This window comes from Chinchilla lanigera, unplaced genomic scaffold (assembly GCF_000276665.1).
Source record: "Chinchilla lanigera isolate Chin_1 unplaced genomic scaffold, ChiLan1.0 scaffold00040, whole genome shotgun sequence".
In the NCBI taxonomy this organism is placed as follows: Eukaryota; Metazoa; Chordata; class Mammalia; order Rodentia; family Chinchillidae; genus Chinchilla; species Chinchilla lanigera.
The window spans coordinates 6842020-6854290 of NW_004955441.1; the positions used below are offsets into that span (position 1 = coordinate 6842020).

Consider the following 12271-nt stretch of genomic DNA (forward strand, 5'->3'; position numbering starts at 1 on the left):
GGCTGGGCGGTCCCCGGCCCCTCGGCCCGCCTCTGCGCGCGCCCGCAGCGTGCGGGTGGGCACGCAGCAGGACGAAGATGCCTCGGGAACAGGGCTACGGGACACTCACCGTCCCTTCCCACGGCATCAAGAGCAGAAAATCAAGCTCACGTAGATGGAGATATTAACTAGTCCATACCCCGTCGTTACTTCGTCTTAACGTACTGCGGACACACTTCTCTGCCAACTCTCCGGGACCAGCCGCTGTCCATGTGCTGCGGGTCTTAATGCCATTTTCATACCTCAGGGAGTACTGTATGATTCCGGGGCTGATTGGGAAGAAGACAGTTTTGCCATCCAGTCGGAAAGAAAGTCCAGCAAATAACGTGTTAATGCTACATGGAGATGAATGTCTTAACCTCGGGAAAGCTAATTTTTGCTGAAGCTTTAGTTTTTTTCCCCAAGATTAAGAAGGCTGTTGATGAACACACAGGTACTTTAACATCAATAAAATGCTCCCCGAACTGGCCAGAGGTCCAAGCTCCCCTTCCCTCGCAAGTCTCCTTCTTCTTATCCACCTGAGTTCTCTATTTTATGTGCTTAGAAACATGCTCAAAATTTCCATCTGCAGCAAACATTGAAGCAGAAACCACCTTTCTCTCTTTGCTGCAGGGCCAAACACACTTCCACTAAGCTGAAGTCTCACCGTAAGTGTACACTTACCCACTCCTATATGGTTTCTCCACATCGTTGCAGCGCTCGGCCTTGGCAGTTTTTGCAATGCTTGGCTCCCAGCCACTGTCCTAACAAGGAAGCCCTTCACACGGGCCCGCCTGCTCCGCGCACGCTAAGCTCGTTGGTTTAAGGTTGCTACTCCTTGAACCTGCAGCGTTTTCTCAGACACCTAGGCCTGTAAGTTCCTGCTCAGGTTTTTCTCCTGCGCAGGATGAACTCATCTCTCAATAGCGTGGTTTACAAGTATTTCTGCACAAAGGCTTTCCCACCGCAAAGCAGAATCAGACACACCTTTTTGTACTTTTTAATACTACACTTTGCCACTTACCTTTAATACAAACATTCTTCTTGGATGAGTACTGGCTAGGAATGAAGCCTTTTCAATCTTTTCTCCAATGCCGGGAAAGTGCGTGGACAGACTGTAAATAATCAATACGTTATGTAATTGTCTCACAAAAGTAAAAGCTCTTGTAGTATGTTTTGACTAGCCTTATCTAACAAGCTTGAATTGTAAAGTTCATTTTACTTAATACAAAAATTCTTTAAATCAAAAATCTTTCTTGGTAAAGCAAAAAACTAAGGCAAAGATTTTATTTGTCTTGTTGCAAACAGACAGTGAAAATCATTATTTACAATCCAACTGCAGGAAAGTATCTAGTTTCTGAAGGAAAAACTCTTTTAATATTTTAGTAGGCAGGGAACATACTGCATGTATTCCATGTAATAGTCCAGCATAGTGATGGTGAACCTCTTAGAGGTTCCAGTAACCAACAGAGCCAGGCGTGGTGGCGCACGCCCGTAATCCCAGCGCTTGGGAGGCTGAGTCAGGAGGATCTTGCAAGTTTGACACCAGCCTGGGCTAGAAAGTGAGCTCAAGGCCAGCCTGAACTGCATAGCAAGACTCTGTCTCAAAAAGACAAAAACAAAACAAAAACCAGCCAGCTGTGGCAGGCATGCCACAGGTTTGGCACTAGTGGCCAACCTACTGGTTATCAGAATGCACTTTGCCCTAAGTGCCTCACTCAAATCTCAGCTCTGTCAGTTACCATTCTGGGCCTGTGCAACCTCTGTGCCTCAGTTTATCCGTAAAATAAAATGAACGATACCTGCAATGTTTACCCATTTTGTATACTTTCACCTCTCTAATAATGAAAACTGATATAACCTCTCTGTCCTTTATTTCCTGGCCTCTACTGAAATTAGAGACACATTCGTAAACTAACAATGCCACAAGGCCCATAAGCAGTTGATTTTTCTTCTTATAACATCTACATAACTAGAGGTAGCTTGAAACTTCCATGAAGGTGAACTAGATTGTTTCCAACACTTCAGTGCATTTCCTTTTGAGGGAATAAAGATCCTTAATCAAAAGTTCTTAGTTCTTAGATGGAACCTAGAAATTTATTTTCTTGAGAGTCTTGCTCAGGTTGGCTTTGAATTCAGGTTCGTCCTGCCTCAGCCTGCTCAGGAGCTGAGATTAGAGGCAAGCTCCAAGGTGCATGGTTAGAAATTTGCATTTTCAAATGTCATTAAAGATGAAGCTCTCTGAAACAGGTGATCTTTGGACCACACTCAGAAATGCTGATTTAATCTCTACCAGGGTTTTCATGCTAGGGTGCACCTTAGAATATTTTTTACAATTTTATAAAAATAAAGGTTATTGAGCATTCATTACCCCACAGAGTATGATCTCAGATTCTTAAAAACTTTGTGGTTAATATACACATTGTATATTTTATTCCTTGAAAATACTTCTAGGTGCTTGACAGTTAAATGTGATTTTTTTTTTTTCAGACAGCAAGGCCCTTTATGTAACTTAACGGACTTGGAGATGGAAAAACAACGGTCCAGGAAAAGGATCACCAACCTTGTCAATAGATGCTGAAAACAGAATCTTAATTTCTTGAAAATCTTTTCCATGAATCTTTTTTTCAGCAAAATGATGATAGTGTTATATTAGTAAAGATGTTTTTAAAAAGTCACTGGTCATTAATACTAAGATTATTCACAGTGCTTGGGAAAAACCAATATACCCAACTGCTACGACATTACCATCTGTACAGCGTTAGGCATGGAAGCTATCTTACATTCAGGTGAAAGACTGAAGGCCGTAGTGACAGGCAGTAGCATGAGAAATGTAGAAATGGTGCCTCCTAACTGCCCAATCTAGTCTTTCCCATTATTCTTTCTACTTCTTCCGTCCAGAAATGCACTCCCTAACATCCTTTTTACTTTTAACTCATTTGATGGCAAATTATTATCTGTAAATGGCCAGACAGTAAACATTTTAGGCTGTGCAGGCCTAGACTTCCTTTGAAATCACCCAACCCTAACGCTGTAGCACAAATGCACCCAGTTGTGACACTGCTATTGTAAAGCTTTTACAAAACCTGGCAGTGGGCAGGGCTGGACTGAAGACTGCAGTTTGCCGACTCCTGCTGTGACCAAATCGCTTTATTTAATTGATTGTCAGGATCGGACGTCAGGGATTCCTCCCTCAAGTGAGGGAATATTACTGCTTCATGAAACTGAAATCACAAAGCAAATATAAATGACTTGAGGGACCAGAATTAGGTCCTTAGGGAGATTTTTCCTTACTATACTTTAGTGCTACTATGTACAGTTTAAGCCAGATGACAAGCTACTATACAACAGAGTATTAAAAAACGTGTTTATTTTACACTATGTACAATCAGGAACATATTTAAAACCATCATCAATTAAAATAAATGAAGACCATAAATCACAATTTAGTTTGTTCTTAGTGTATATATATTCACATTAAAATATAAAGAACATATACCAAAAAGACCCCAAAGTGTAAATTTGCTAAACTTCGTTTATACATATTCCACTGGAAAAAGGAATAAAAAATGACTTTAACCAAAACTAAGTTCCTGTGATGTGTAGTAACCATTATATTGTTTGTATGAGGTAGTAACTAAATTATTTTGGCCATGTGTTAACTCTAAATCAAAAGAAATATGAAAGTAATCATAAAGTAAGGCCAACCAAAGTAAAAAATTCCACTAGCAATTTGAACCACTTCACTCTATGGAATGTCATAGTTCCTCAGTGTGATTATATGAAATGTCGACTATGGACTCTTTATAATGCTAATTTATTTTTTGTGCATACCGTAATTCAGACAACTATAGTGTTACATCATGGTACCGCTACTCTGTGATTTAAAATTTTTTCAAAGACATTTTAAAGCAAAGACAAGCAATCTTACAGGATTTCTGCTTAAATATAAAAAGATCAGTTACTACAACAGGTGATTAATTGGTTTTTTCCATATAGAAAACAACCCAAATACATTTAAAAAATATGTTGTGGAGCCAACCGCACATTGACAATGTCACAGCTTCCTTTTGTGACAATGTATCACGTATCAATACTCTGTGCAAATATAAACACCAGTGTACTTGCATTAAAATTAAAAACAAGATTATAAAATGATTACAACTGCCATTACAATTGTAAAAGTTACAAGATTTATATTCATATTACTAAATTACATACAATAAAAAATACCATAGTGTTAAAGTACTGTTTCATTGCCAGCATCCCATTTTGTAATATAACCACACCCATGAATATACTAAAGATACTTAAAATATTAACCCCAATAGCATTTTCATCAACATTTACATCTGTACAGATAAGACATTTACTTGTACATCTCATAAAAGTACATTATCTACATAAATTCTTAGTGTATGTCTTTCGCAATATTAAGTTTCACAGAAAAATACTGCCTATATGTACAAAGATCACAACCGTGAACGAAGCACTTGTGTGGCTCAATATGCTGGATATATCCATACCACTTAAAACAGATTTCCCATCTTGTCTCACGCCACAATAAATTACAAGCAACTGAAGCCAGGTTACTGCAGCTTTTGTACAGCGCCGAGCATCCCGTAATGTTGCAGCGGTAGTGTTTGTTTTTCTAGAGTTAACTGTCAAAGCACAATACATTTCAGTAACTGTTTTCATGACCCGCCAGGATGTATAAATTGCTGTTTGCGGTGGGGTTATCAGTTGGCCTACTTTCCAAAACCACGACCCTAAAAGTAATAAAAGAAACACATAACGAAACAAAGTTAGTCTTCAAAACTAATGTTAGCAGAAACTTTTCCACTGTTTCTTGATTACACGCCTGTATACATGCTCCTCATTTGATTTATGGGCAGAAATAATTTGCTGTAACTGTGATTAAACAGCCAGTTCTAGCTCTCTGTAGTACTTTTGCTGCCCACTACCTCCCACCTCTAAGCCGGTATTCTAAGAGTTGGGAGTGAGGGGCAGAAATCTGTAAGTTAGGAATAATTTGGTTGGAACTTAATTCTTTTTATAAATTCTAAAATAATTTGCAAGAATCAGAAGGTGAGTCAGAATAGAACTCCAAAATTTTACTTGACCCTAAAATCAGAAAGTTCTGTGTTAACATGTGATTTTTTCTTTTGCCTATGTTGTAAATCAGACAGTTTTAAAAGCACAATGTTGGTCATAGTACTGCACAAATTTCAATTCTCCTGGAAGAGAAACCTGTTGCATGCTGGATTTAGAAAACACATTTGATACAATCCATTTTCTTTTTTTTTTTTTTTTTTTTTCAATCCATTTTCATACCTGTCAGATCCAAGCAGCCTGAAAATTCTTGTGTTATCTGAAATTTCTTGTGTTACCTGTTCAATTAAAAGATAAATTTATTTCCTGAAATTAAAGACACAAAATCTTCTATGGGCATTTCATTATAACTTTACAGGAAAGAAACATAATTCCTAGAATGGAAAAATATCCCTGTATGACTATTCACTGTCAGCTTGCATGTTGATTTGGTAGTCCAGGAAAAAATGTGACTAACTTAATTAACTACAAAGTATAGGTAAAGAAAACTGCTTGCTAGATTACAGAATTTCAGGAATAAAATTTTTAAGGAAAAAAAAGCACTGAGTCCATTTTATTTATCTGAATTTTTTTCACCCTTGATGTTAATACTAATAGCATAGCAGGGTCACTGGCAGCGGCAAGCCACGTAGATCTATTCTTCCACTTAAAAGGCTGCCGTGTGGTGTAACAGGAAGCACTTAAAAGCCAGACACGCCTTCAGTCTGACTCTTGGTTCCCCACTTATTAGCAGCGACATCGGACAAGGCATGCAGTTTGCTGGACATAGTTTGCCTCCTACACAATGGGTAGAAAAGATCTACCTTACAGTAGTACTTTGCGATGTTCACAGAAGTGCAAGACAGTACAACACCGGGCTAAGCATTTTTTGGGGACCCCCAGGCACTCTCTCCCACCCACGATGCCGCAGTTTCTCGGACGAGTGCTTACTCGCTGTGGACTGCTCTTGTCTCCCTCTCATCCCCTCTGGTGCTTCTGAAAGTGTTTCTGAGAAGTGAGCTGGCTTACTGGAATTACTGCTAGAAACACACTAGCAGCAACCTTTATTCAGTGTTCACTAGCGGTTAGGCACTGTGCCATGCGCTTACATGCTTCATTTCCTTCCATCTTAACTCTCAGCTCACAAATGAAGAAACACAGGCTGAGAGAAGTTTTAGTGACATGTCACCATCACTGAGCTATTAACAGGAGGGCTGAGATTGAACCTGTATGTCTGCTTTCCAGAATGCATGCTCACTATTACTGAGCTATCCTGCTTGCTTTGCCAGGAGAAATGCTATTACTTGTTAGAAGAAATGGAAACAGAAAGAAATGAGTTATTTCCTGGGTTGAGCAATCTGAATCTGAGGTTTTCCTTTCCTTCCGGTGATCAAGCAATATTGATGGGCTTGTGGGTACTGAAAGAATTTTTGGTGATTTTAATATTCTAGGGGGCAGGCACTATATGTTTTATTCACGTTTATAGCCCTGACACTTTCTACCATAAATGCTTTACATGACTTAACTTATTCCTTTAAGGTAAGAAGGACTCAGGATATGCAGCTAAAGGCTAACAAAAAGAGGCACAGTCTTAGCAACATCAAGCGAATAAGGGTAACAAATAGGAAGCAGGCTGGCTTCAAGAGAAATGTAGAGGAATTCTTGGTCATTATCACTGGAAAACAGGTAGGTAAAATGTCTCAGGACAGAGAGTGCCAGCATAAGCACTCTTATTCCAGGTCTCAGCCTGGGAATGCTGAAAGAAACCACAGTTGGCTCACTTGCAGTAGTACTGAGAAGTTCTTATTCTCCATTTGGGCGTTATTATCTGGAAGCATATTCAATATGCACTGAAGCTGCCTGAATAATAGAGAAAGTCGTGGCTCTGAGGTATGTGCTACTAGACTGAACACGGTATTAAGTTAGTAAATCAGATATCACCAGTACCATTTAGTAATTTCCCAAAGTTAAAGAGAATGATTTGAAGTAGATTTTATAATGTCTTGTGACTATTCAAAATTTTATTTAAGATAACTTTTCACTCTGTTGGAGCCTGGCTCCAAACTCCTGCCTTGCCCTACCGAGCAGCGGGGACGAGAGGCACGGGCCACCATGCTGGACTTCTGGTTAAGGGGCAGGATTTTGGAAAGATTACTTACCTCATTAGATCTAAAGCTTCTACCTTGCATTCCATGCTTCCAGAAAGCTAGCACACTGTCTTGTAGACAAACTAGCAGGCAAGAACAGCTCAATTACTGTTAATAGTACAAAAGTTCAACTGATAAGCATTTTATTCCTCTGTCTCACACCATAATATTTCAACTAGTACCTGATGTCAGCTATTGTACATTTATATGGCATCTTTGTGTAGAATTTTATAAATATACTATGTAGCGCTTTTTCATCTTTTTGGTAAAAAATTCAATGAAAATATTTGTTACAGATATTTTTGTTTTGATAAACTAACCAATTTAAAAAATAAAATACTGCAAACATATAGAATATAGACAATAGCATAAAAACACACATGTATCAATGAACTACGAAATCTTAACATTCTTCCACATTTGCTTTATGCTTTAAATAAAAACAAATCCAGTGGCATCCCCTACAGACCTGGCCCCTGATCCCGCTCTGCTCTCCTTCCTCTCTAAGATAACCATTATCATAAATTTGGGTTTACTGTTCTTGTGCATGCTTTTATCATTTCTACACCATAAGTTTACACTATTAATACAAGCTTTATTACAAATGTCATACATGAGGTATGGTGACTTTTAGTTTTAAAAAAAATTATTATTATAAATAAGACTGCAACAAACACTGTTGTACATTTTCTTTTCTTTTCTTCTTTGTTTTTTGAGACAGGGTCTCACTGTATAGTTTAGACTGGCCCTGAACTCACTATGTAGCCCAGGCTGGCCTCCTGAGTGCTGTGATTACAGGTGTGCACACCACATCTGGCTAATTTTTTTGAAAACATGTACAAACTTTCTCTGAGGTAAGATACCTTGTCCTTGAAATACTGGGACACAACAGTTACGCATAAATAAGGTAAATTTTAGTTGTTTTTTGTATTTACATACTTGATACATTATTTCTGTATGTATCCCATAAGGAAAAAGTCTAACTTTGTTTCTTGTAGAGGACTAGCAGTACCAGCATCATTTGTTGGAACAATCCATCATTTCTCACTGATACATAACGTCTTAAATTCCCATTTACATGTTGGTCTTTTCTTGAGTCTTCTTTTTCTGTCCCTACTCTTCTATCTTTTAATCTTTCTTTCTTTGTTTTTTGAGACAGGGTCTCTCTATGCAGCCCAGGCTGGCCTCAAACTCCCAGCAATCCTCCTGCCTCAGCCTTCCAAGTGCTGGGATTACAGATGCGTGCCACTATGCTCAGTAATGCCTGTCTTAATAACTATGGTTTTATAGAAAGTTTCAATACTGACCAGGGCAAGTATTGGTCAACATTTATTTTACAATTCTTGGTCTTTGGCATTTGCACATGAATTTTAAGATGAATTTATTAAGTGGTACAAAACATTTTGTTGGAATTTTTACTGCAAATGTACTGTATTTGTGAACTAATGTAAAGAACTGACACCTTGGGGCTGGGGATTTAGCTCAGCAGCACAGCACCTGCCTGGCAAGCGCAAGGTCGTGAGTTCGATTCCCGGTACCAGAAGAAAAACAAAAAAAGAAAAAACAAAACAAAAAAAAAAAGAACTGACACCTTTCTCATGCTGAGTCCATGGATATGATGTAGTTCTTTGGTTGTTCAAATGATACTTTATGCTTTTAAGAAATAATTTGGAATTTCTTAGAAATCATCTTAAACATGTTTTGATAACACTTCTTCCTTTTTTAAGGTGGCTTATAACTTCTGGGGCTCAAGAAACCCTCCTGTCTCAGCCCTCTAACTTTATTTTTATGTGTATTTCTACTGCGATTGTGAAAGGTATCTTTTTTTCCTGCTAAAATGTTCAGACTGTTTAGGAAAGCTATTCATTTCTGTTGCTCATATCTAGTGTGAATCTCTTTTTAGTTCTACTAATGTAAGAGTTTTATATTCTATGTAGATACCGTATTTCGATACCATATCACCAGCACAAAAAGGATTTTTTAAACTTTTTCTTTCTTATCTTCATACTTTTCTTCCTTAATAAGACAATGTAATAATAGTAAACATTCTTGTCTGCTTCAATAGGAATTGTTCTGACCATTGAACATGGTATTTTTAATAGGCTTTGCTAGATGATAAAGGACATTTTCTGGTTTTTTTTTTTTTTTTTTTTGTACCAGTAATTGAATTCAGGACTGTGCACGTGCCAGACAGGCGCTGTGTGGTGAGCTCTATCCCCGGCCTCTTCCCCTATTTCTAATATGTTAAATATTTTTATATTATGGTCTTTTTTTTAAATGACAGGATCTTGCTGTGCAGTGCAGGCTGGCCTTGAACTTACTCTGTAGCCCAGGTTGGTCTTGAACCCAGAACGATCCTCCTACATCAGCTTCCTGAGTGCTGGGATTATAGGAATGCACCACCACACCTCGTTATTATTCTAATTTATAAGTTATTTATCATTAATAACTGAGATTATATTGAAAGCTTTCTTGTATACTTATTGGAGTCACATGACTTTTTAATTTAAGGCATGTTTTAAATAAAACAAAATGTGCCATGTTACATAAATACATTTCCTTTTTTGAGATGGGGTATGCTGCCTAGGCTGGACTTGAACTTGTGATATTTCAGCCTTAGCCTCTTAAGTAGCTGGGAACGAAGGTGGGTGCCGGTGCTCCCAACTTGTACACCTAATGCAGAGCTATCCTTGTCTTCTGGGGATGAAGCCTACCGGTAATGTGGCACTCTACTTGTTACTATTTGATTAAGATCTTTTAAAAGTCTATTTTCAGAAACCAGATTACATTTTCCCTTTGTACTAATTTTGTTTGATTTTAGTAACAATTTTAAACACTGATTTATTGAGAATTCTTTGTCTACCATCTGCAACCGTTTGAATGGGATAGAGAGTCTCTTTTCCCTGAGGGATGAAAAATACTCAGCTATAAATTACAATGCTTTTAGTTGTCTTTATCACCATCAGCCCAGCTGTGCTCTATTACACCCGAAGCCCAGCAGGCCTCTTGACTGCAGGGCTGCATACTACCTTATTTTCTGATGTTTGTCTTGTTTTTGACCCTGGCTATGTCTTTTTAAGCATGGATTCCATTTTGACCCCTTGACCAGATGGCTTTTGAAATATCACCAAAATATTATCACTGTCATTTGTTGGGGGAGAACAATTCCAGCTGGAGAAGTGAGGAAAACAGAACCACGAGTAAGGCGCATTTGCCCTTGGTCTTATCCTGGGCCAATGTATATATGCAAATACCTTTACCTTACTTGAAAAGGAAATCAGAAAAATTCTGTAATCATTGTTCTTTTTCCCAGCACCACCCTTTATATGATTATTTTCACCTTATTTTTCCTAAATATAATTACTTTAAAATACCAATTCTGTTAGACTCCTTTTCCACAAAAAACTCTAAGGAAAATGTGAAAATGGCAAAAAGCAAATTTTATATACTTAAAATGCTCTGGCTAGCAAATAACAACAGTAAAAACACAACAGGATGTATATACTAAAATTTTAAAATACTTGAAGCAGTGTTTATTTCTTTGGCAAATGCCGAACCCGTAAAAAAGGCAGTATTATTTACACTAAAATTATTACACTATTTTAGAGCACGTGTAAGGTGAAGGCTGCTCTGGTTTGAGCCCGATGTGCTCACAGGCGGGCGTCTGCAAGGTGGCTGGAGTACGGGGCTCACGGGCGGCCTGCTGTTAAGAGGTGGTCGCTGGGGCGCGAGCTGGAAGGCCGTGTCTTCCCTCCCCGCTCTTCCCTTCACTCTGCTTCCTGAGTGCTGTGAAGTGCGCAGCCCTCCCCTGTCCAGTCCTTCTACACGCTACCAAGCATGCGAGTACTGACACTTCCGAAACGTGAGCCAAAATAAACCTCTTCTCCTTGCCTTGAAGTTGTAGGTGCTGGGCATTTTGTGCCAGTGGGGAAGAAATTGACTAAGCAAGACAAAGACTCATAGTGACCTCAGGTTACTATGTCCTGTATTATGAAACATCCTTAATAATACACACTCAACATTTCAGATAATTATCACACATTTTAAGCAGTTCATAATGCAAAGAAATACAAAACTTTGGCTCACCTATTGATTCAATCTGGAAATCAAAAGTGAGTTCTGATGATAATTTCCTGCTAGATTTCAGTCTTCCTTGGAGATTTACAATTTTTATACAACCTAGAGAAAAACAAACGTTGTTCAGAAACTAAGATAAAGAGACTCTTATTAAAATAAGATGTTCCAATAAAAACTTACAGTCCAAGCATACAAGGATGGTATCTCTCTCCAGCTGGGTTACATGCGTTACACTTGTCTGTGGGGTGTCTACAACACAAAGAAAGCCTGATAAACTTACAGAAAACCGTGATATTAGAGCAAGAGACATTAAAAAAACAAAAGAAGAATTCTGAGCACTACTGTATTTGAAATGTACATACATCATTTGCAGTAAAGGTATGGTGCTGAGCTAGGCGACCTGGATTTTAATGGGGCTCAACATAGAACTATATTGTAAATATTAAGTCTTCTTAATTCTATTGGTGAGGGAATTATTTATAATTGAAACCAGGGGTGGTAAGTCACCTAAATTATGGCAATAAGTGATTTCTGACTTTAAAGTCAGAAGGCCTGAACTGTGCTTTGCACATCATTACATGTTGGTGCCTAGCATATGCAATAAATATGCGCTGAATAAATGAAAATAAATGAATCAGAGAGCTGAACAAATTACTTTGAGTATAAATAAGATAACTGAAAACATTTTGAGAAATACGAAACACTGCCCAGATGCCAAAGAACATGGTTTCTGCTACGATGATTTATCGAAGTTCTTATCAAGTGAAAAAGACTTAAATGACTAGTTTTTTATGAAATGAGAACAAATACGGCACACCCAAAGGTCTGTATCAGTATGAACCCCTGTCCTCTATTCATGCGGAACAACTGCAGTGGATGTGATGTACTTCTACCCTGTCTGCTTTCTACTTCCAGTTCGTAGTTACAGCACTAAGAAC

General features: G+C 38.2%; 2 protein-coding genes and 1 long non-coding RNA gene across 6 annotated transcripts in view; 1 reads left to right on the plus strand and 2 right to left on the minus strand.

The window, feature by feature from the left end:
- Cdkl4 (cyclin-dependent kinase-like 4) overlaps positions 1-359 on the minus strand; it is a 39710-nt gene extending 39351 nt beyond the window's left edge. The window contains exon 1 of the mRNA XM_013517584.1: positions 110-359. The gene's annotated coding sequence lies outside the window, so the exon portion shown is untranslated. The remainder of the gene's footprint in view (positions 1-109) is intronic.
- A 23-nt stretch (positions 360-382) lies between these two features.
- Positions 383-2696, plus strand: LOC106149263. Its single transcript, XR_001235320.1, has 2 exons — positions 383-472; positions 2509-2696. It is a non-coding gene; the product is annotated as an uncharacterized LOC106149263 (long non-coding RNA).
- Positions 1047-12271, minus strand: part of Map4k3 (mitogen-activated protein kinase kinase kinase kinase 3) — a 113378-nt gene continuing 102153 nt past the window's right edge. For 2 of the 4 annotated variants that reach the window (XM_005390901.2, XM_005390900.2), the window contains 5 exons: positions 11514-11582; positions 11343-11435; positions 7269-7339; positions 5353-5408; positions 3372-4787 (listed from right to left, as the gene is read on the minus strand). In XM_005390901.2, the coding sequence (XP_005390958.1) occupies positions 4700-4787; positions 5353-5408; positions 7269-7339; positions 11343-11435; positions 11514-11582 (377 nt within the window). In that variant the 3' untranslated portion in view covers positions 3372-4699. Of the gene's footprint in view, positions 1134-3104; positions 3243-3371; positions 4788-5352; positions 5409-7268; positions 7365-11342; positions 11436-11513; positions 11583-12271 lie in introns of those variants that run through there. The other 2 variants (XR_001235318.1, XR_001235319.1) reach the window with 2 other exon arrangements.